Raw genomic sequence first — 25,059 nt, 5'->3', positions numbered from 1 at the left:
GAGACAGGAAAAGTAAGTGTGCGCTATTTGGTTTTCCCTGGCAGCTATGCCTTGGATATTTTTTGGCCAATCACAAGTTACCTGTCTCAGCTGAAATGTGCCAGGGAGAAATGAAGATCACATGTAAGTTTAAAATGTATTGTGTCAGTGAAATCCATTATTCTATGAGATGTCTACTTCCACTTTTTTCAGTCACGTTCTAAGCATACTCAGTTTCTTCTTAGGATCAAAAAGATATGACATTGTCTTATGAATATCCATAACCTGAGGAATCTATACTGGTTGTTTTGCTAGGTCTTAAAATGCCTTAATAGAAGCATTTGTTCTCATCTTTAAGAATACACTTGAATGGGTTGTTTGGTTTCCATTTTTGAAGCTATATCATGAGATGTAGTCAAAACTTTTACATGTGAAAACAGATTTTTGTTAATATAAAACACAAGAAAGAACTGTCTCTGAACTGTCGCTATGTAAATGACTTTCCTGTTGCATTTACTCTCCGTAGTTTTAAAAGAAATGTTACATTTTTGTAGTAATCTCAAGAAAACTGAAGACAGAAAACAGAAGTTAGAAAATCTTTTGAACTCTGTTGGTCAAAAAGTATCGGAACTGAAAGATAAGTAAGTCAGGTTTGTTTATTTTAAGATATTAAAAAAAATTAATGAATTTACAGTATGAATACTGAAATTTATCTAACCAAATGTATTTCCTTGCTCTGAATTTACATCAGAAGTAGCAATAATTAGGCTTTCTGGACACTCAGGGGAGATGAATACTGTTAGAATAGAGTTCATCTCATCTATCAGATGAAATATTCCTTAAAAGTACCTATTTCTCATCACTGACTGTTGGAAGTCTTCAGTATAGACACTGCAGATGTCAAAGATAAGCAGTATGTATCTCACTTTTAAATCTAAGGTGACTTTAATGTCTCCTTTGGACTTTGGAAACATTCCTATATGAGACTTTCAGTGATCACAGCTTGAATAAAGGCAGTCCTATTTCTTTTAGGGTGGCCTACTTTCCTGACAGTTAGCTAGTTAGCTATCTCCTTTTAACTTAGCATCTCATCAAGTACATTACTTACAGTGCCATAAAAATTGCTGTGGTGAGCTTCTATACTTTCTCCAAATTCAGTAGAATACAAGTCTTTTAGTTTGATGTTTCTTTTATGTAGTTAATATAGGTTACTGTATTACTATACAACCTGACCTGACATTTGTGCATATTGCTAAATGTCATGTTTCGTAGGATGCAAAAAAAAAAAATTGTCAAATTCTGCTTTTTGTTCCATTATATAATGATGTCTTAGATTAACTAGATACTGTATACTACAGTTAAATATATTATCTTTAAAAAGGTGAATTAGTAAATGCATTAATTATTTTAATATTAAATATTAATTTAGCTGATTAGGCATTAAACATTACAAAACAATACCTAAACCTTGACTGTTGTTTGGGGCATGTTCTTACTTAGTGGTAGTTTACAAAATAGAGTAGTGTACGTTGTACTGGGGTCATCCATGTGAATTAGTGATGTTCTCCTTTAAAGGTTTCATAGATTAAATTTACCGAAAAGTTACAAACGTACAGTATGGCGTTGAGCCTGCTATTGCCATGACTAGGTGCAGAACAAAACACAGTCACTAAAATCAAGTCAGACTGTTTGAGTAGAAGAAGGAATGATTTTGAGACATTATAGTCTTTAATGCAAATGTATTTTTAAGTCTTACCTGTGCATCTACCTAAATTTTGTTAGTTAAAAGTCTTAACAGCTCATCTGCCAATTAGAAGCAGAATGTATAAGAAAGACTTGTAGGGGGGAATTAATTACAAATCCATGCAATTAAACTGCCTTGAAAATGACTGTGCAAAAATGTAGTCGTTCATGATAGCAATTACAAACAGTAGGTTTTTTACAGGTTCCAGAGTAGAACAACAGAAGCGGCAAAACTTGAAGCAGAACTAAGTAAAGCTCAGAAAACATTGAAAGCTGCAGAGGTACTGATAAATCAGCTCGATAGGGAAAACAAAAGATGGAGCACTCAGGTTAGTGAAGATTTTTGTAAGTACCTCTTATAGATGATAATTTGAAAATTGAGGTTTTGCACTGTTTGGAGAATGTGAGTTATTGGCATTCTGCATGTCTCCTAAGTACATTTTTTAATTTCTCATTAGAAATAAAAGGTTTTCTTCCTTCTGAAGCTTCTTTGCATACATAGGCCCTCCTTCAGTCTGAAACAAAAAGGAAAATTTGAAGATATATACAAGCTGAAAATAGCTGTCATCTCCAAAAGTAATGCCAAGCTTTCTTGGTTATCTAAAACTGGAAAAAATCTCCCTGCTGAGAGACATGGTCCTGTCTCTCAATTGACACTGAAAAAAGCCTAAACAATTAGACTAAGTGTCTGCATTTTGAAGAACCAAAGTTAAGGTTTGACGAATCCTTCCTGTAAGGTTGACTAACATAATGGAAAAAGAATGAAGATTTTCCCATGAAAGTGGCTTTACCGCTATTCCATCTTCTATAGTAAGGATTGGGTGTATTTGAACCTCAGATTTTAAACATTTCTAAATGTGATTGCCCACAGTTTTTCACTCTGGTACATTACCCCTGTCTTTAGAAAGCCCAGACTATCTATTAATGGTATGCACTGTATTTTTCTGCAAAATATTGGAACATTTCAAAGCAGAGGTAATGTAGTGCAGATAAGTTATTTGAAGATATATGATAAATGTATTTTATCACGTAAGTCTGCAGTGAGTCACATTTTTAAGTGTAATAGATACATATAGTATTTAGTATTTGTATACATGTTGTAAGTGGTGCTCACTAGATGACTGACTAGGGATGCATATTTCGTATTTTTCTTACTATAATACTATTTACCCAGTTGCATATAAGTGAAAAGGTGAACTGTTTATTAAATGGATAGATTTTTAGTAGCTAAATTCTCAGAAACATCTGTCCATGCTCTAGTCCAGAGCTAAAAAGAACTTTTCCCATACTTTCACGTGTGGGTAGCTGTGAGTTAGCTACATATAGATACTTGAAATAAAAAAGATAGAGACTGTGTCAACTGTATTCTCATGGAAGGAGAATTTAATTCTGACTTTCTGGTAACTGATGAGAAGTATTAACTTAGTTTTTGTTTGTAATACACCTATATATTCTGTCATTTTTTTTAAGGTGTCAGAGATAACAGATGAACTGGCTACATTGCCTAAAAGAGCTCAGTTAGCAGCTGCATTTATTACTTATCTTTCTGCTGCTCCTGAGGATCAGAGGAAAACCAGCTTGGATGAATGGACCAAATCAGCAGGCCTTGAAAGTAATTTTGTGTGTATGTGTGTGTGTGTCTTTGTGTAAGTGGTTAAGCTTTACTGAGAAATGACAGTGAGTTCTAATGGACAGTCTCCTCAATTGTCTTGGTGTTCCAAATGAAAAATGACGTTCTCTTACTCAGTAAGTACTGGTATATACAGACTATTTCTTAGGATAACTCTAGAAATTATTAAGATTATAAATACTTACAAATTCTTAAGATTTAGCACCATAGTCCATGTTTAAAAAGAAAAGGTTACATAAGTGAATGTATTCACACTAACTGTTGTAAATTTGCCATTGCATTCTGAATGCTTCTGCTTTTTCAGTTATTTTTATCAGTGCGTGTTAATAACACCATTAAATATTTTTTATAACACCAGCTGGTTAATAGTACTAAGTTCAAGCCATAAAATAATAAATTAAGGGAAATCTACAGACTTGCACTGTGTTAGACAGAGTTTTTGCTATATATAGAGTGGTAAATGCTTAAAAATTATGCAGACTACAATATTAGCAAAAAGTCTCACTTTTTTGTTTATCAATCAGAGTTCGACTTACGGCGTTTCCTGTGTACAGAAAGTGAGGAGTTAGTCTGGAAGAGTGAAGGTTTACCTTCAGATGACCTTTCAATAGAAAATGCTCTTGTCATTTTGCAGGTAAATTTGATGGGATTTTTTGTCATAACTTGGAAGTATTTCAATTTTGAACTATTGCATTTGTGTTATTTTATTAGCATCACAGAACACACACAGAGAAACCAATACTTATGTAACTCTGGGTTTTCTGTAGCAAAAAGAAAAAAACAGTTAAAAAAAATACATATTTTTCGGTTTTGCTTTTATAATTTTCTTCCAGCTGTCGAAAAGACAAAACCTGGTATCAGTCTATTCAGGCTTAAAGAGTGAATAATTATTAACACCAACACAAACAGTGAAAGATTGTATTGTATGTTCACTTTGACATATGATTTCTAATATTTTTTCTCAGAAAAAGGAAAAAGCTATGTGCAGATATATTTCACAACGACTACATTTTAAACCCTTACGTATCATCAGATCAGCTCCATGATATAGGATGCAAAATGCCATTCACTTAAGGCTAGTAGCTAATAATACTTGAGAGAAGAATGATAATACTATACTTCTAAGCATGATTCAGTTTTATCATATAGTTATATATAGATATAGAAAATATATGATAAATATTCATATGCAGTTGCACATTTATGTACATAATATTGTTGTTATAATGTAGTCATTTATTAGATCTGCTAGAAAGTAAAGATTTAATGCCATGAGGAGAATCTGCATTTGCCACATAAGGTAGTTTACTTAGATGATTGATGATTCTCTCAAGTCAGTTACAGCCTTTTCTCCAATTTAAATTTATTTTGCTTTATCATCTTGATAGTACATTTAGTTACTCCTTTCTCAGTTTGCTTGAAAAACTCTTCAATAAATACCATCTTGTACCCTTACAGCTACTTATATGCTGTAATCAAATCTTATTTTTCATTTTCCATAGTTGAATAGATCTAGTTGTTAAAAATCTCACTGTGTGTGCAGAGCTTTTCAAGTGCTCCCTCAGCTCAAATAATTCTTTGTGTACAGTTTTTTTCACCATCCCTTTAAAGTTGAATTGAATGCGGTATTTTACCAATGTCATTTACAATATAGTTCTCAAGCTTTTGTGCTGCTCATCATCTTTTGATATTTGGATATTGTCTGTATTTCCATCATGCAGTTTGAGATCTGTGTAGTTACTCAGTTTAGAATAGTAGGACTCAGAATCTTAAAAAAAAAAATCAAACCCTGAAAGTATTCTTCTATCAGTCTGAACCAGAGAGTTTCTGAAAATACATGTTTAAACCCTCAGCCAGTTTGCTTATGACACAAAACTGGGAGGAGTGGCTGATACATCAGAGGGTTGAGCTGCTGCCCAGAGGGTCCTTGACAGGCTGGAGAAATGGGCTGACAGGAACCTCATGAAGTTCAACAAGAGGAATTGCAAAGTCCTGGAGTTGCACCTGGGGAGGAACAACCCCAGGCACCAACATGTGCTGGGGGTTACCCAGTTGCAAACAGTTTTGCAGAAAAGGACCTGGGGGTCCTGGTGGGTGCCAGATCGTACATAAGCCAGGAATGGACCCTTGCAAAAAAGGCGGCCAATGGTATCCTGGGCTGCTGTAGGCAAAGTATTGGCAGCAGGTCAAGGGCAGGGATCCTTCCCTCTACTCAGTCCTGATGAGGCCACACCTGGAGTGTTGTGTCCAGTTGTGTGTTCTTCAAGACAAGAGAGACATGGATGTACTGGAGAGATTCCGGTGGAAGGCCACAAAGATGATGAAAGGACTAGAGCATCCCTCCTATTAGGAAAGGCTGGAGAGCTGTAACTGTTGAGCCTAGAGAAGAGAAGGCTCAGGGGAATCTTATCAATGTTTATAAATACTTGAAGGGATGGTGCAAATAGGAGGGAGCCAGGCTCTTTTCAGTGGTGCCCAGGGACAGGGCCAGAAGCAATGGGCACAGACTGAAACACAGAAAGCTCTGTCTGAACATTAGGAAACACTTTTTTGGTGTGAGAGTGACTGAGCACTGGCATAGGTTACCCAGGGAAGTCTCCATCCCTGGAGATACTCAAAAGCTATCTGGACATGATCCTGGGCAACCAGCTCAATTGCAACCATTCTATGATTCTGTAAAATCTTAAATGCACGTCAGCTGTGAATAGGTGTCTTTTTACTGCCCTACTTGCTACCATCTCCCTGGTCAGTCTGTGTTGTGACCATTGTGTAAGTTCTGAGCACTTACATAATTAGCGTATCGGTGGTTAAAGTCTCAACATTTAGAAAGCAATGTATATAGCATAACATATCTTTATATAATAGTAAATCTTTGCATAGTACTGGTATGGGAACAACACATTGATAAAGGTTTTACGCAAATTAAAACCTGCTGCCGCATCAGTATGCATGTTACTAGGCAATATCACCGAAATATTCTACATCATAGTGTTTGTAAGTTTGAGATCTGGATTTATTTGTGATTGTAAGTAAAATGCTACTGGTATCTTTATTCCTGAAAAATACTTATATTCATTATTCTTTCTAAAATGCATTGAGGTCCAAAACCAGATGTACTGCACCTTGGCCCACTACAGGAAGAAAAAGAAAAAGTAATTTTGTTACTAGGCTGTTATTGTTTTTTAAGAGTTCGTTTTTTAAGAGTTTGTTTAAAAAAAAAAGAAAAATTAAAATGACTGTACCATTACTTTGGGGAAATAAAAAAGGTCTCTGTTCAATTTTAAAGTAGATTTCAGTAAATTTATTTATTTGTCTATTTATTATTCCCCTAGAGTAAAGTTTGCCCATTTTTGATAGACCCTTCTTTCCGGGCTACTGAATGGTTGAAGACACATTTGAAGGAATCACGTTTGGAAGTTATTAGTCAACAGGTGCAGTATTTACTCTTGGTCTTATAATTCTGTTCTGCTTGAGCTCATTTCATTCCAGACTTTAGAGAGCAGTTTTTAAAGGAGTGTGATAGCAATCACTGAAAATGGGGTTATATTCCATGAAGCATGTAATTTCTCACAGAGTTCTAGGTTACAGTGATACTTACATGATATTGAAAATCTGTTTACTCAAGGAGGAGTATTTAAAATTGGAGGGTCAAAACCTGGTATTACTTCTACAAGTTTACCTCTTCATGCTTCCCCCTCCATGAATATTAGTGTTTCCTGCTGAGAGGGAGATAACAAAAGATTTGTAAACAGAGAGCTCTTTTGTATTCTCGGTTGCAGTTCACTGTGTTTCAGGAGTACATATACACTTCTTCCCTATGATCTTTGTGTTGTATTCTCTATATTTGAAATAGTAGGTTGAGTTTCAGTTTGAGATTAAGGTATCTAAGATTAATTGTCTACATGTTACTGTTTACATGGTTTGTGAAGGTTGGCTTAGTTGCACACACACATAGGTAGGCATCCAGGCCCTTCAAAAGTCCCTTGCTGAATCCCACTTGGCCTCAAGATACTGATTCAACAGAAGGTAGGTCTTTCACAGATCCCTGCTAGCTCTGTGCGGGCCTTCTAGCTACTCTCTGATGGTATTAGATACATACCTTTGGGCGATTTAATGTTTCTCGTGCTAGCTGATTGGCTTGATTACCTTTTAGGCTCTGTTGTCTGCATTGTCTGGGATCTCCATTAACTGTAATGGAATCGTAAACATCATGTGCATGTTTAGACACCTTCATGCAAAAGACTGTATTTAGATATCTTAATGTGAATCTTGTCCTTAGGTCTTGATTCACTTTTGAGACATAGCTACCTAATAACATTTGAGATGTGTTAACTAGCTAGGACTTCCAGGTGCACCTGAAATGTGACACAATACCTATGGTAGACCTGCTCTCTTCTGGTGTGGCACTTGGAGAGCTAGGCATGTTAAAGGGGTTGCCTGTATGTCAGTAACTGAATAGATCAAACTTATTTAAATTAAACCTTTGTGGTGAAACCCTGAAATATCATATGATGCTTGTAATAGAACTTTTTACCAATACTACTGATTTTAATATTCAGACTCATGGTATAATGCCTTCTGTTCATTTTGAAGTGTTAATATTTCATAAAAACATGATTCAAAGCAATTTATTTTTATTTACCCAGGACACCAACTTCTTAACTGCTCTTGAGCTGGCAGTGAGATTTGGGAAAACACTTATTATACAGGAAATGGATGGAGTGGAGCCTGTACTTTACCCATTGCTAAGAAAAGATCTTGTTGCTCAAGGTAAATGACCAAGATCTTTACAAATGTTTGTTCAAAGCTTTTGTAGGTTAGATCTGTATATAGCTTATAAAACTTGATTTTTCTGAAAAAAATCAGTCTTGTATAGTTTTTTCCTCTTTAACATTAACCTGCTGCTAACAGTTCAGTGCATGAAATATGTTGGAGATACGTCTTGTTCAGTAAGTGGAAAAGTACTGAAAAGTATTTAGAAATTTTTTGACTGGAATTGTAATAAAATATTTTTATCAACTCTTCAGAATTAAAATTTTAAGTTAATTTCAAACACACAGTTTTATGTAGGAACTTGAGCCTTAAATAGACCAGAAATTACACACGTGGTTGTGCAGTTAGAAATCAGAGTTGTAGAATGTTGGTGTTACTGTTTCTCTTTCATTTGCCTGAATCTAAAGACAGCACACACGTTTGTCCCTGATGTGACTTTGGAATGGGGAGTGTCATGCAGGTCAGCAAAATGGTGGCATTCAGCGAGTCTCCCTAATTAATGCAAAAGGAAAAAAAGATAACATTTACATTTACAATATCTATGCTTTGGAGAGATAATGTACTCTATATAACTCTATATGCAATGGTTTTAGATTTAGTTGCTTTAAAAGGCTGATATATAAAATTGAGTTGAAAGTTAAGCAAAGATAAACAGTAATAATGTAAGTAAAGCAAGAGATTTATACTTAGAGCATGTCTGATCTGCTCCTAGTGCTAAAAATAGAGAAGCACCTAACTATGCTACCTCAGAAATTTCTCTGGAAAGGAAATTTTCAGTTTGAAACTTTTTACCTTATAATTCTGTTCGTCCTTCTTTTTTAATATCCAGAGGCAAAATCTTACTCTAGGTTTGTCATTGTTTGAGTCTATTCTTTTCTGACCCAGCTAGAATGGAAACCTGCGGTAGAAGGAGGGTGGCGCAAGGCCATCCATGTGCTTTCGTTCTGTGACAGGCACATCAAGAAATGTCAGAATATTAGGAGTATAAACAGAGATTGAAACCATGACAGAAGAAATTAAATACATTAATTGTTTCTTTCATATTGTGATTACATTAAATGCATTTATAATAAGACAAATTTATGGGATATTTTTTAATGGAATGTTTTTTTTTCAAGCTAATAACTAGATGTTCCAGCATCTTTACTTTCATAGACATTGTCTATAACAATTATCATGGAAAGTAATTTTAATAGAATTATGATCACACAGTAACCTTCCACAAGTAAATGTAACAAATCCAGAGGTGAAATCTATTGGGTTTGGATTACATTCAGAAAATGTTGAATCATCTTAAGTTAGTCAGTAATTATGGCTAGTGTGTTTTGGTAGAATGGTATACCGATGCAGAAATATTATGAATGTAAATGAGTATGTTTTCAGTTATGACAGGATTGTTACACAAAAGGGGGATTCTCCAGTGCATCTTCTGTTGTCTGTTGTCTCCTATTCATTTTCAGAAGATTCATTAGTGTTACTTTACTTCAAGTGCATTTTTTGCCATTTATGCTTTTTGTACTGGGTAAGGATAATTAAACTAAACTACTCTGGTGTATTAAATATGTTCACCATGTAACCTTCTTACATAGTGCTGTATATGGCATTCTTTTGTCTAACAATGCAGCATAGGGTATGTTCCTTAAGTTTTTAAAATTTATTTTTCTTTCTGAACAATTACAGATTTTGATAAATACGTTTGCATCTATTGCTCATAAAGTATTATACAAATACCATTATTTTGAGATAATTCTAGAATGTTCCAATCAGAGTATAACATTATTTATTATTTACAGGACCCCGTTACGCTATACAAATAGGTGAAAAAATGATAGATTATAATGAAGAATTCCGTCTTTTTCTATCGACAAGGAACCCAAATCCCTTCATTCCACCTGATGCTTCTTCTATTGTTACAGAAGTAAACTTTACCACAACAGGAAGTGGCTTAAGAGGACAGGTAGGCATTTAGAATAAAAACAATGTATGTATAGCAGACATCTGTAGCTACATCCAGCTTCTGGAAGAAGCCCTATGGTGCAGTTTTCATTAGTGCTTATGGAGATATTTTCTAGCACATAAATATAAATGGCAACATCGATGCTGAAACTAAATTTAAAATTTAAAATCTTGTTTCTATGCACTTGGAACTGAGTAGTGAGTCCAATAGAGAAAATGGAAACCATCTCATTGACTTCAGTTGCAACAGATTAATTGCTAAGCTGCTGTTTTCTGTTCAAGATGCATTTATGGTACTGTGGAAACATTTCTGTTACTGCTCTCCAGTATCCCAGTTAGATAATAATGCTAGCATCAAGATAGTTTATGTACAGGAAAAATGTAGTGGAACCAAAAAGCTATATATTTTACTTCTTACAAAATGCTAGTAGCTTTTAAGTTTTTTTTTTCTATAACATTTAGGAAGTACAGTGTAGCATACAGATGGAAGAGAGAAAGAAAAGACAGGAATTAAGGGAAGAAAATCCTCTCTGTATTTGTTATGAAACAAGTTTTTCCCAACTAACAAGAGCCTTAGAATGGGATGTAAATAAGATGGCAGTAAGTAAGATATAATTAAAAATATGAAGCATGGAGATATGGAACCAGCATCATACAATGTCGAAGTGAATTTACTTGCTTTTTAAGTGGAAATACAGAAAAAACCCTTTGTTTTTTTGTTTTCTCTCTTTGTTGGCAGGAGAGGGGTTTTGGTACACTTGCTGGAAAGTTCTTTGCTGCCATTCTTTTCAGTTTGTGCTTTCTATCATATCTTTTTGTGTCTGATAACAGTATATGCACTAATAAAGGCTGCCAATCATTTAAGCACACGTATGATTCAGATTGAGGTGCAAAGGTTTAGGTCTCAGCATAAAAGGGTGTGAATCAATGTCCTTAATAAAGTGATACAGTGCCTTTTGAGATGTCCTTGAGTATCACTGGAGGGAAGGGATGCTATCCAGAGGGACCTTGACACGCTTGTGAGGTGGGCCAATGCCAACCTCATGAAGTTTCACCAAGCCAAGAGCAAGGTCCTACACCTGGATCGGGGCAATCCCAGGCACAGCTACAGCTTGGGCAGAGAAGAGATTCAGAGCAGCCCTGCAGAGAAGGACTTGGGGGTGTTGGTTGACGAGAAGCTTAACATGAGCCGGCAGTGTGCGCTCGCAGCCCATAAAGCCACCCGTATCCTGGGCTGCATCAAAAGAAGCATGACCAGCAGGTCAAAGGAGGTGATCCTGCCCCTCTACTCTGCTCTCATGAGACCTCACTTGGAGCATTGTGTGCAGTTCTGGTGTCAACATAAAAAGGGCATGGAGCTGTCGGAGCAAGTCCAGAGGAGGGCCACGAGGATGATAAGGGGGCTGGAGCACCCCCGGTATGAAGACAGGCTGAGAAAGTTGGGGCTGTTCAGCCTGGAGAAAAGGAGGCTGCATGGAGACCTCATAGCAGCCTTCCAATATCTGAAGGGGGCCTACAAGGATGCTGGGGAGGGACTCTTCATTAGGGACTGTAGTGGTAGGACAAGGGGTAATGGCTTCAAACTTAAACAGGGGATGTTTAAATTAGATGTAAGGAAGAAGTTCTTTACAACGTGGGTGGTGAAGCATTGGAATGGGTTGCCCAGGGAGGTTGTGAATGCTCCATCCCTGGCGATGTTCAAGGCCGGGTTGGACAGAACCTTGGCCGACATGGTTTAGTGTGAGGTGTCCCTGCCCATGGCAGGAAGGTTGGAACTAGATGATCTTGAGGTCCTTCCCAACCCTTACTATTCTATGATTCTATGATTCTATCTCACCTGACCTACATCTGCTGTTATACACAAGGGCATGGCTCACAGTAGTTCCTGAATTATACTGGCCACTGCAGGATATTCTGGATGGCTACGTAGATTTAATGCAGTTGTATGTCTGGGGCAAGTGAGTAAACACTCAAAAGTCTGCTTTCAAAAGCATAGACTATATACTGCTATATGAATAATGAATATATATTAGAAAATATGAGTGGTTTTTATCTTGTTGAATAATCTCCTTTCTTTTTAGCTTTTGGCTTTAGCAATTCAGCACGAAAAGCCTGATTTGGAAGAGCAGAAGACAAAACTGTTACAACAAGAAGAAGATAAGAAGATACAGTTAGCTAAGCTTGAGGAATCTCTTTTGGAGGTAAAATAAATTTACTTCCTTCATATCTGTTAGATCAATAAGTGTTCATATTGGTATGTGTTTGAATGAAGATGGTGAGAGTGTTGGAATAATGAGCCCTCAGAATTTTTCTTTTGAGAAAATAAAAGCATTACTTGCCTACGGCTGTTGGAAGAGTAAAGTAGATAAAGTACGTACATTTGTCAGGAAACCATAGTATTTCAATACATTAAGCATTATCAAAGTTAAACACGTGAGTAGATATAGGCTGGTTAAGATTGATTAGAAATGTCATTAATTCATTAAAAAAGAGAAAATTTTGTTAAGTGATACTATTTATTTTTCAAATTATGAGTTTTTAAAAAAGCCACATTTTTAAGCTTGTGAATCATGTTAAATGATAGTTTTCCCAGTTGAGAAGTGATTCTGTGTTGTGAAAGGAAAAAAACCTGAAGGAAATATTCCCAATAGAAAATGTAAATATTTGTTCAGAGAGACATTTAAAAATTTTGACCTCCGCAGTTGTTTCTTATTAGCAATGAACTGTATATTCTTTATACTTCACATTTTGCTTTCTCATATTTAAAATTAATATTCTCAATTTTCAGTTTACCTTTTTATTTTAATGAAAGTTATGATGCTTGGAAACAGTTATACAGCTCTATAAGACAAAGTAGCTTCCAAGGAAGAGGCACTGTTTTCTTTTTTGTTTGCATCTTCTTGTGGATTTCACAGAACTGTACTTCATGCTGATACGAATCATCCTCAAATCCTTCTTTCTTCTAAGATGTCATAGGTGCAGAGAGATTGACTTGCTGGCTCAAAACCCTTGGTCTATAGCCAAGTCATAGAACTTTTCAGTATCCAGAACAATGGACTTAACATTAGCTTATTGTTTTTACAGATTCCTCAAAAAGTAATAAACTGAACTTTATTAGGCTGGCCACGAATAGCTCAATTTTAGAATTTTGCACATAATTATCTAATGTGATTTGAATTTCCACGTTTACTGTCCCTGTTAACCCACCTATTATGTCTCGAATACTAAGCTCAAATCTTTAAACCTTTAAAGCTGTAATGGGGCAGATTTCTCTTACAGGCAGAGGGAAACTCGTTCTCTAAAAACATTCCATATTCACAGCTGATCATTTTTTAGCATCTTAGTGTCTGCCAGAAGCTGAGTTCAGAGATGCAAGAAAAAAATGTCCATTCTTTGAAACAAGCTCTCTGTGTGATGCTGGAACTCCAAAATCTTTCACATTTGCCCAGTCTGAATTGTTAAGTGCAAAATTTCAAGTAATTGTTTCCTAAGATATCAGCAACAAAAAGTGGCCAAGTATTAACACTGAGGTTGGTTTCAACTTTGGCATTCTTGTTAGCACTGAAGTAAAAATACTCTTTGACCCTGAAGAAAAAACCCCTAAAGCTCAGTGAAAACTGACAGGTGCTACATGGACTTTGTCCACAAAAAGTCAGTGCTGGAGGTGATCTAGCTAAATTCCAGTTAATCTAAAACCAACATTAGCATTCTATCTGAAGTACTGTACTGCTTTTCTCCTGAAAGCTTTAGGTAAAGATATACATTCTGTGGCTATCTCATAGCTCACACTGTAAATCCTTATAGCAAAGTCAGATTCCTTGGAAAAACAGATGGTCTTGGCCTTGTCCTGACTTCTTTTCAACTAGAGAACTAAGTGCATTCTACTGTTCTAACTGGTGAATCTCTGCCTCCAAATAGCCTGAAATGCAGTCCCACAGTTGTTCAGAACTGACTTAACTGACAAAAAGCCGATTTTGCAGTGTTGTCTGACTTAAAAAAAAAAAAAAAAAAAAAGTGAAGAATTGTAAAAAATACTAAAAAAAAAAAAAGCATTGAAGTGTATTTACTGCGGGTTAGTAAAACCCCTTGAAAAATAGTGAACCATTCAAGCTTTTCCCACTATTTACTAGAAAAGAAATCGTTTGCACAGGAGAACTCAAGGAAAATGCAGGATATTATCAAGGATTTTGAAGGGATCTCTGAATACAAAGTTGTTGTAATTGTGAGTATTCATCTCAGTTGGAAAAGAGAACTAAATTGTACAGGGGATACTGGAATGCTTTTGAAAGTAAATGAATTTATGAATGACTGGGTACAGAAGGTCATTACTAGTAGCCATTTTCAGGTTAAATTGGTAGTTAAATACAAGAAAAAATCACCCTAATTTTTATTTATCGTGGGGATATTAGGGCTAAACATCTGATCGAAGAAATCATTCTCAAAAGCTTGCTGACAACTTAAGTTTCAGAACCTGTCAGTCTGTGTTTTTGGAGTTTGTTCTTGGGTTTTTATTTTCCATGCTTCTAGTAACCACCTGCTTTCTAGTACTCTTGATGCATTCAAAGAAGGACAGCTTCCAAAATGGTTACTTTACAGGGCTTTTTAATGTAACATAGATGGCTTTTTTTTTTTCCAGACACTTGCAACATCACAAGGCAATATACTAGAAAATAAAGATCTGATTGAATCTTTGAATCAGACTAAAGCAAGTAGTGCACTCATCCAGGAATCACTTGCTGAATCTCACAGACTTCAGAGTTTCCTTGATAAGGTAGAAGAATATTTTGATCTTTTATTGCTGTTTTTCTCCTGCTGAAAATGGTCATCTATATAGAGAGATACTGATCTTATACTTCTATATCCAGAGGAGTATAAAATCAGTAACATGCTAAGTTAATTTTTTTGAGTAAAAGGTATTTGGGATATGCAATTTATTTTCATTAATTAAATTCCTTTGTTTTACATATGCTGTATAACTACACAATTTAAAGTCTGTCAGTTTGATTTAGAGGAATTTTCCCCAAGGAGTTATTGGCAAGTAATGGGTTTTGACTTCATTTTTGCAATCTACTCTTATCATAGAATCATAGAATCAACTAGGTTGGAAAAGACCCTTAATACTATCAAGTCCAACCATTACCCCAAGACATACTCTTGCAAACAGTGTGGCTCATATGGATATTCTTACTTAATATATCGCTTGCTACTGCAAAAATTTAGATCACTGATGATGCTATTCATCTAGCATGCTCTTTTGGTAACACATTACAGAGCTTTCCTCTGTATTCTTATTTGTTTAAAATTTTCTTTTGAATTTTGAGACATGTTCTGTGGTGGGAAGAGACCTCAGTGTTCTAGGGATTAATTTCCAAAATGTTCTTCATAATTTAAAGAATTTTTTTGCTAAAAATTGTTTCTTCCGGTTTTGAAATCTGAAGAAAGTGTTTATATCGTGAGTGAATGACCCTTAATTTGGAGAATCGGAAAGGATTCTGTTTTCTAAAGCAGTGGGAGTCATCAGAATGTTTTTTTCGGTGGGATGAGTAAATGTTTGTGGAATAACCGGTAGATGGCAGTAGTGTTCTGGGTTTATATCTAAGCGCATTTGTTTTATCCCCAGGAGAGGGATGCCTACCTCCCGTTAGCTGAGAGTGCCAGCAAGATGTACTTCATTATCTCTGACTTGTCCAAAATTAATAACATGTACCGTTTTAGTTTGTCGGCTTTCCTTCGGCTTTTCCAAAGGGCTCTGCAAAGCGAGCAGGTATTTTCTCTTTTCCTGAAGCTGTTAATGCTGCAGAAGGATCAATCTGCTTTGATCCTTAGAATTTGTTAGTTGCTCTGAACATTCTTAGAAAATAATGTATAATAACATGATGAAATGTATGATAAGTAGTGATACTGAACTGATGTGCTTTAGATATTCAGAATACAGACACATGGAATTTTTAATGACCTTAAGTTACACATAAATTTGTAAAATTGCTGTGCCAACTGAAAACAAAGTAACTCTTATTTGTAATTTCAGGTTTGCTCTTTGTTTAAGGAGATTTAGGAAAACCAAAGTTATTTATAACTTTACTAAAGACTTTAATTAAAGAAATTAATGGTCTAGTTTCAAATAATACTAATTCTGTCAATAAAGGGTAGAATAAGAAAAGACACGATTCAGTTACCTGAAGGAAGATCAAAACTTTATCTACGTTTGTACAGTTTGTAAGTATGCATGCAGCCTGGCTTGTGGAAAATGTAATTTTTACTTTTCTGTATTCTACTGGCCAGTATATTCTTCTTACAGAAGCACAGAATTATGGATTTATCCCTTGTCACCTCACTCTTTAGATCTAAAAACCCCCACTGAGTACCGATTTATTTTCTTTCTATTCAGCATCTCCAAAATTCACCTTGCTTCTCTTTGTTTCCGCTCTAAAAAGGCATTCACCAGCCTTTCATCGTGTCACTTTTAGATTCTCCATTATTCTGGCATCTGTGCTTACAACTTTCCTTCAGCTCCAATCATTACTAGGAACATGGTTCTGTCTACAAGAAGTTACCCTCTTCAAAGTTCTTTACCTATTACTTCTTTTCCACAATATGAGCTTCTAAATTCTTGTTCTTACTTTCGCACTCTTTCATAATGTCATTTCTTCCTGCCTACTATGTTAACTCTTTAAAACTCAACTTCTGGTTTTGCCATCTTTGCTTTTTTCCTTTTTTTTCTTCTCCTATATCCAATTCTTCATTTTTCCCAAGCTATCTTTTAGACGTGGGAAAGCTATTAATCGAATCAGCTTGTGAATCTGAATTTTCCTTCTTCATAAACTCATCTCTTCAAATTGCAACATGGTAGAAAGGAACTTGTCTCTAATAAATCTCATACCAACTGTTACTTCCCTCAGCTTCCCCCCTCTTCTATCCTATTTTATCCTCTTTTATCCTATCTTCCTTTCAATTTTCTTCTGTTATAATTAGTCTTTTAGTCTGTAAACTTTGAAGGACAGGGTATATTTACTATTTTCTACAATGTTTACTTCAGTTGGTCCAAATTTGGCTGCAGGTTTAGCAACTACTCTTAATGTCAACACACCTGTTTAATAACATTAAATATAATAATTCAATACATAAGCAGTTTTTTACCACGTGAAAACTATGAAATTTCAAGGATATTAATGTTAGGAGAAGAAACTGTCTTCTCATTCACTATGTATTTACCTTATATATAATGTTGTAAAATGTTCACAGGCAAAATATGCAAGGCCAAAATATTTATTTCTTAATGCTTCATTATGAACTTCTCATTTCATCATCTACTCATTGATAGCTGCACTTGAACTCAGTAATACTTTTTTAGAACTAGTAAGTGTCACAGAGTCCATATTGTTTGTGTCTTTCTGCTGAAATTTACAAGGTACATAAAAAGATTCTTACTTCCACATGAATTTTTGAAATCCAAACCTTCTTTTTAGGATTCAAGCAATACTGAGGAAAGAATCAAATTGCTTATTGGCTCATTGAAACATACAGTGTATGAGTATGTTTGTCGTTGTTTGTTTAAGGTAAGATTGTATTTTTTTCTGGCTTTTATGCAGTTCACTAGATTTAAAAGGATTCCTTCAGCAACCAATACCTTGATGTACTTCAAATAAGCAGTATTGTGTCAGTACATATGTAATACATGCAGAAAATTGCACTTGCAATATATAACATGAAAAATTACGAGTACTAACAATTAGGATATGACAGTGTTAAGATTGCTTATGCACATTTCTCCACAAAGCAGTTTTCTAATGGACAAGGCTATTCTCAGTCTAGTCCTACTTCTGCTTTACCTCTGGCTCCTCATCTTTACCTCATTCTGGCTTCATGGCCAGTCCCAGGCTTCGCGGTCCTGGGCACTCTTATTCTGTTCACTTTTATTTTTAGCACTCCTAAGCGTGAGTGTTTGACCTAGCTGTCATGATAGTTTTGTGTGATTAGTTGCTCTTTTTTTTTTTCTTAAATTTTTTATTAAAGGAAACAAAACCCCATTGTAATATTCTCCTTTCCACATCCTGCCTCAGATGTCTTACCTGCTGGCTTGTTTGTTTCTATCTTTTCCCCTGTTCCTCCATATAATGTTCTTAGTGTATTTCTTGTTTGCTCTGTATTTGAATCAGGTGGCTTTTCTCTTCTTGCCTGCTTGGCAAGAAGAGAAAACTTAGCATAGGTATGCCTTTCACTTTCCATTTTACTTTTTACTTCCATATGGCACTGTCATAACCAGAGGTGTTTGTCTCATAGTACCAGGCTGAAGAATGCATAAAAGATGTGCACAAATGATTTGAGCAGTAGTGCAATCATGCAAGTCTGGAGTTAAATCAGTGAGAATGGAGAGATCTTGGAAAATTTTGCACCTCCTCCCCTCTCCCCTCTGTTTGGCCTGGGCCAGTTAGTGTTCTTCCAAACAGTTCCCATGTAACTTTTAGATACTACATCATCCAGGGAGCATTCTAATCAGCAGTTTGGATTTGGACTTGCTTGGAGACCTTGTCTGAGAGGATGAGTTGAATGATGTGGACTTCAGCCATTCCATGGCACTTATTCTCAGTGTCATACAATGTTCACAGCTGTGTTTTATGTATCAACACAGAAGGAAATTTAGTGATTTGTACAGTTTGACCCTGATTCCTACTTGGGGCCTGTTTGCCCTCCAGTCCTACCCCTGTAACAAACCCTCTAGTTAATACATTCAAAAATGAAATATAATGTCCTTTATATGCTGTAATTGTATCCTTGGGGATACTTTTTACCATATGGTTTTGTAATTGAAAGAATTAATAAAACAGAACTATTTAAAGCAGAGAACAACAACTTTAGGTATTGGTATCCATAGAGATACAAACTATGCCAAGAGTTTGTCGTGGCTGCCATTATGCATTTCTGCAGTTACCCAAATTTAGCTTAAAGCGTCTGTGGCTCATATGACTTACGTTATATATAGCCTCTTGGTAGTCAATCATTCCAAGGGCAATTAAAACTAGTAAGGATATGGTCTCTAAGCTGCATATATCCTTTAGTCAGTCAACCATAATTCTGGAAGCTAATCATAATATTATTGAAAATACAGATGCAGATGCAGTTGAAGTCACTTTCACTGCACCTGAGCAAACTTGCCAAATATGATGAACATCTTGGACACCCTTACTCCGTGTTTTTTGTTCTGTGTTGCTCTTACATCTGTCTGTTTCTGAACTGTTGTGTCAGGCTTGTAAAAAGGTATCTGTTTGAGAAAAAAGTAATAATAAAAAGAAAAATAATTTGGCCCTCTAACATAATTTTGGCCTCAAAAATATAATAGACATTCGGATGAGAAAGCCAGTATTTGTCAAACAGGTAATCTTTTACCTTATAACATGTACGTAATATTTCCTAGAGTATGCTTCTTCATAATTGGTCCTGTATCTTTTGAAAAGTCCCAGGCAATTAATTTTTCAGTAGTATTCTTGGCAATTTAATATTTTTCAAACTGGTAATTCTCTGACTCTAAGGGAAGGCATGTATGTGGGAAACCACACTGTGGAAAATTCAAATATTGTCAAGAATAGAACTGATTTGTATAGGACAGTAGGTGTGTTGTGTTTATCAGCCAGCTGAGATGCCTGTGCTTTGCAGACTTAACCCAATCCTATCCTTGATTTTTCTTCCATTCTTCCCTTTCACCTGTGCTTTATGCTTCTTAGTTATGTCCCACTTTCTTGAAAGGAAAAGAAGAGGTGCCACCTTCCTTATGCTTACTTAAAATTTTAATGTGAGAAAGTATGTGCATATCTTGTATATTATATAAATATATAAAATACGTCTTTCAGATTACAGCCAAACTTTGAAAATTGGAGGCCTCAATCTTGGTTTCTGGGTGGTCCTGATTTTCCGAAATACCAAGTTCCAGTTTTTCACCTTGACATTGCATAGTGATCTGTGCTTTTCAGCGCAGCTTTTGTAGAACACATCTATGAGACTTTCTGTGTATGGACAGAGGAATGCCAGTTTTAACAAGCCAATGTTCTTTTAAAAAATATTGTCTTGTATGTTAGCATAGTTTATTCCATGGGACCATTAAATTGTTATTCCTGGTTTATTGCTCCAGTGCTCAGAGACTGGTTGAAATTCAAGTGATGCAGCAGACCTGGGAAAAAGTTAGAAGTTTGCAGTGTTTTTTGTTTTCTGTTCATTTTTTATTTTCCCCCTCCAAAATTCTGTTTCAAAAATTTGCTATAAGATTTCAAACATTTCCTATGCACAGTTTAAAAGGTAATGGATACTATTCAGTATGTTTGCTTCATTACAAGTACCATTATTTTCTTCTTCACTGGAATTTAGATGTACTTAGATAGAGAGTTTGGGTTAGTGCTTGTGTCTAAGTTGCAGAGGTATAGCAATTTTGAATTAGCATATGTGTCATTAAGTCAGTACTATGGAATTAAAGGTATTTGATTGATTAATGAAATCTTGTTACTTACAAAAAAAGGAGAAAGGTGAATTTTTATGAACATATAAATACATTTTTACTGCTTTTATTTCAGGCTGATCAGCTAATGTTTGCTCTGCATTTCGTACGAGGAATGCACCCTGAATTTTTTCAAGAGAATGTAAGTGCCAGAGCAGAAAATCCCAAAGTGATTTACTTAAATTTAATATGAAGAGTAAATAAATAGATAAAAAGTTTCAAGTAAAGTCAGTAAGCATAGGACTTGGGATTTTAGCTATATATGCCACTATTTTTGTATGATAGTTACTTTTGGATGTCAACATTATATTTATTAGGTTCAAAGTGAAGATTACCATGAAAAGGTAGGTATATGGTTGCCTTTTAAATAGTGGTCTGAAAAAGATGTTTATGGAGAGTTCTTGCAGTTTTTTGCAGGCACTGTATCAGAGTTTCCTGCCAGCATGTGGCCAGATACTTATCCATCCTTCCAGTTAAATATGGATATTCCTTTATAAGTAAAGTGATGGATACACACCTGTTTCACTGTGGCCAAGGGTTGCCTTGGTATTGAAATGCAGAAAAGGAGTGCAAGACCTAGGGAGAAATTAAGTAAAAGTCTGATTCTGCAATCTGCAGTTGAAGACACTTATGGAGAAGAGGCTTCCTGGAAGGTGAAATAATGAAGTTATCTTTTGTGCATTTCAGCCATTGATTCTTCAGTGTCTGAGATGTCTGTGAACCAGTGATCATTAATGTCCCCATTTGCAACAGTATCTCCAAGAGTGCACTGTACAGAGAGTGTCCTTCTTATGTTCTCTGGCCAATTAAGTATTGGATTCTTTGTGCCATAGTGGCCTACCTTTGAGAGGAATGGTGAACTCATCTTTTAATAGTTTATATTTTTGAAGGCATAGTACTGTTAGAGCTCTTAAACAGCTTAATCTACATTACATATAATTACTGCAGTATCTGGGTACTCAAGAATTAAAACAGGCAAATAATACCAATAAATTTCTTACTTCTCTGAAAGGTAGAACTTATTTTAATGAAATTGTTAAGAAGAGTGCTTGTGCGAAATATTTATTGAGGAAAATGAAGCTGAAGTGGTTTTTTTTTGATGTAATTTCTTTTAAAGCTTTTAATGTGATGGGGCTAGAAGTTTCTTATCATGCTTGTAGGGAATTTAGTATTCTAAGTCCCTGTCCCAAAAGAGTTCAACAATCTGCACATATTAATTTTTTGCGTGGTGATGAGAAATTTGTAGTACAACTTTACATTATAATATAGAATGCCTTGGCTCTTAGTAGAGACATTCTCTTTCTGAATCAATATGTATGGATTTTTCTGGGGTAGTTTTACATGTCTCTGCATATTATACTTCTGCTTTTCTTCATAAAAATATTGCATGATTTCTGCTTTTAAAACTGGGAAGCCTTCATGAATTTTTTAGTGCACTAGCATTTTCTTTGTAATTGGGAGAGAAGCATCAGTTTGTAATTGAGAGAATTAGATTGATGGATGCAAAAACCTATGCTTTAGTCTGTATCAGAGTAGTACTAGTTGATTCACCTTTTCATTTGGAATGTTACTATTGTCTTTAGCAATTAAAAAAGAAGTTCTTTATCATAGAATTACAGATATTATGTAAAATTTCAGTACTTACGAAGACTTTTTAGTATATTTCTTATCACCTCCAAATATAGGATTATGTCATTTGTAGTATGTTTTTAAATACTGATCTAATCTGTCTTAAAATGATTAAAAACTGTCTTCCTGGTTTCAAATACCAAGTCTAAAAGATTTAATCATACACAAATTCAACTTAATGCAATCAAAGTATTCATAATACCAATCTACTATATTAAATATTCCTCGTGTTCTAATAACTGCTTCCTTTGGATACTATAACATGAAACACTATTGAAACGTGGATTCTGTAATTATCTGTTGTATGTGGGCTGCTGATGCCCTATTAGGCAGTGTGTCCTTTCCAGCCACCTATGTTGTTTCTTCCTAGTCTATAGTTAGCACTCTGGGTGGGAGCTGTGGGTGCTAAGGATAGGGCTTCTCCTTTTGTTTCTTTTTCTTATAAAGCACTGCAGTCACTTAGCTTGTATTCTTCAAAAGGAATTACATACTGGTAGTATTAACTAGAGTTTTAAAAATGTCTTATAACTCTTTCAGAATCTAGGCTTTAATTTGTTTATCTTCCTGTTTTGCCTATATCCTATTACCTATTAATCTTTATACTTAAAAGATGTCTTGTGACTTACCAGAGTTCATTTATTCCCTCTAGGAATGGGAGACTTTTACAGGTGTGATCGTTGGAGATACCATAAGAAAATCAGTAAGCTACCTTTGTTTGTATATTTTGAAATAAGAAACATTTACTTAAATACTGAAAAGTTAAAGTTGTATTCTTACTATATAGTTTAATTAATTGTATTCATACATCGAAGGAACAAGTAACTTCTCACATAGTCATACAAAAATATAAAAACTTTTTGAACATCACTACTCTTTTTCCGATTTCCGTAACTTTTTGCCTTTGTTGCTTTTTTCCCCTTTCTTTTTCTGTTACCAGGATTACAATTTGTTTTATTCAATGTATGTTTGAAGAGGTTCTAAGCCCTCTTCTGTAACTAAAATCAGTGTTTCTGAATCCCTTTCTCCTATACCGTATATGAGTTGTACTTTTTGTATGTTAGTCCACACACTTTGGTAACTTTGACATGCTTTTTTCCCCAGCTTCAGAATTCTATATCTGGAAATGTATTTACATGTTTTCCTAGGTGACAGAGCTAGTTTAAGAAGCTTCTGTTGCATGCCTGATCAATCATGCTGTAGTTTACCAAGTGTCCCTCAATTCTATTGAATCTGTATACTTTCAGAATAATCTTCCAGTAGAAAAGGGTAGAGGAAAAAAGATTTCTGTAGTCTTATCCATTATAACCCTTCTTTGAACCAAATATTTTGACAAAGGTTTTGAAAAGTGTTTTATGAAACATGAGCCCAATCAGGAATTGTGAGCTCAGTCTTTGCCTCTTCTTTTGCTGATCTTCATTCAGGGTCATGCTAGCTCATTTCCATCATGCTCATCTGCAGTTTTCATAATTCAAAATAAATTTTAATGTTTAGCCTTGTTTAGGTGTCTGTCAGGGTATCTTGTACATCCAGTGGTACAAGACAATGAACAGTGTGAGTACCTTGTTTTTAGAATATTCATGACACCAACTGTGTTCACATGCATGCTGGCAGGATTCACAAGTTGCTTAAAACACAATGTATTACTCAGGTTTTCTTACTTAGATAGCTGGTTTCTTAAATTGTCAGTTTCTCTAGCGCTTAGATGACTCTACAGGTTCAGTGTGAACATAGAAGTCCCTCTTCATCTCTATGGAGTCTTGAAAATTCAATTAAACATCAATGAGTTTGGTGATTTTCAAATATTTTCTTGCTGTAGGTAATTTTCAAGATATGTGAGACCTGATTGTATGATGGAGTTTAACACCAACCCTACCTCTACCCCACCTAACACATGACCCATATATTTTGGAAAGACTGGGGACATACGTGATTCAGCCCCACTTCTAAGTGGAATATATACTGCAGGCCCATTTCAAGTTTATTCCTGCAATTGCTTCTGAGTTTCCTCCTTTTGTCTTTCTCAGACTTTATAACTCATGGCTGAGATATCTTTTCACAAGAAAGCTTTCCTTTTTTCTGCTGAACATTTAAGATTACTACTGAAGATGCTCAGTGGTTGAGAGATCCATGTACATTTCCAGACAGAGACTGTCAGACTGGTTAATGGGTACTGTAAGATTCTTTATTAAAAAATGATGTACTGAATACAGAGATTCCACTGGAGCTTAAGCCATGTTGTTCATCCTTAGAATTTCCTCCATACCCAACATCTAAGGAGCAGAAAAATAGAGCTGTGACCAAACTGTACCAGTGCAGAGATGTTCAGAAGTGATGTTTTGCCTAGTGAATTACTCCAGAATTGCTTTTTGTGTAAAGAACTGTCTTCTTTATGGCTGCAAATATGTGCATTTGAGTTATTTTTTTTACGTCAGTTGCTCAGACTGCATATGGAAAAGAAAACTACTTAGACTTGAGTGTGTCATACAGGTGCTCTAAATGGTAAAATATCTTCAGGCTCAAGTGGTTAAGTAAATGTTAATATGAACGGTATATCTCAAAATTTAAATCATTGGTAGCTTTTGTTTTGTTATACCATTTATGAACTTAGCAAAAGACCACAGAAAGAGTCCTGTTGTGAATGTTATTTTTATTAAAAATGTGCAGTTTGCGATCTTATTACTGAATATAGTGTTTCACAAAAATTTGTATAACTTATGTGTTTTTCAATAAGGATTCACAAAGAAGTGTGCGTGACCAGGTTCCCTCTTGGATAGAACAAGACCGAGCCTGGGCAGTAGCATCTTTGAAGGTATACATCATGTGGTGGTTTGAATTTAACTTAAAAGGCCTTTGGTTTTAGCAAATA

General features: G+C 35.3%; 1 protein-coding gene across 5 annotated transcripts in view; it reads left to right on the top strand.

Annotated features, from left to right (window-relative positions):
• DYNC2H1 (dynein cytoplasmic 2 heavy chain 1) overlaps positions 1–25,059 on the top strand; it is a 156,057-nt gene that overhangs the window by 56,610 nt on the left and 74,388 nt on the right. For all 5 annotated transcript variants that reach the window (XM_030475679.1, XM_030475678.1, XM_030475677.1 and 2 more), the window contains 14 exons: positions 534–620; positions 1,925–2,051; positions 3,193–3,334; positions 3,877–3,986; positions 6,685–6,783; positions 7,999–8,122; positions 9,919–10,082; positions 12,163–12,282; positions 14,718–14,852; positions 15,702–15,845; positions 17,548–17,637; positions 20,641–20,706; positions 22,843–22,893; positions 24,925–25,002. In XM_030475679.1, coding sequence (XP_030331539.1) covers positions 534–620; positions 1,925–2,051; positions 3,193–3,334; positions 3,877–3,986; positions 6,685–6,783; positions 7,999–8,122; positions 9,919–10,082; positions 12,163–12,282; positions 14,718–14,852; positions 15,702–15,845; positions 17,548–17,637; positions 20,641–20,706; positions 22,843–22,893; positions 24,925–25,002 — 1,537 coding nt within the window. The remainder of the gene's footprint in view (positions 1–533; positions 621–1,924; positions 2,052–3,192; positions 3,335–3,876; positions 3,987–6,684; positions 6,784–7,998; positions 8,123–9,918; positions 10,083–12,162; positions 12,283–14,717; positions 14,853–15,701; positions 15,846–17,547; positions 17,638–20,640; positions 20,707–22,842; positions 22,894–24,924; positions 25,003–25,059) is intronic.

Source organism: Strigops habroptila, chromosome 2, assembly GCF_004027225.2.
Source record: "Strigops habroptila isolate Jane chromosome 2, bStrHab1.2.pri, whole genome shotgun sequence".
Lineage (NCBI taxonomy): Eukaryota > Metazoa > Chordata > Aves > Psittaciformes > Psittacidae > Strigops > Strigops habroptila.
This window is presented reverse-complemented; position numbering and strand designations above follow the sequence as displayed.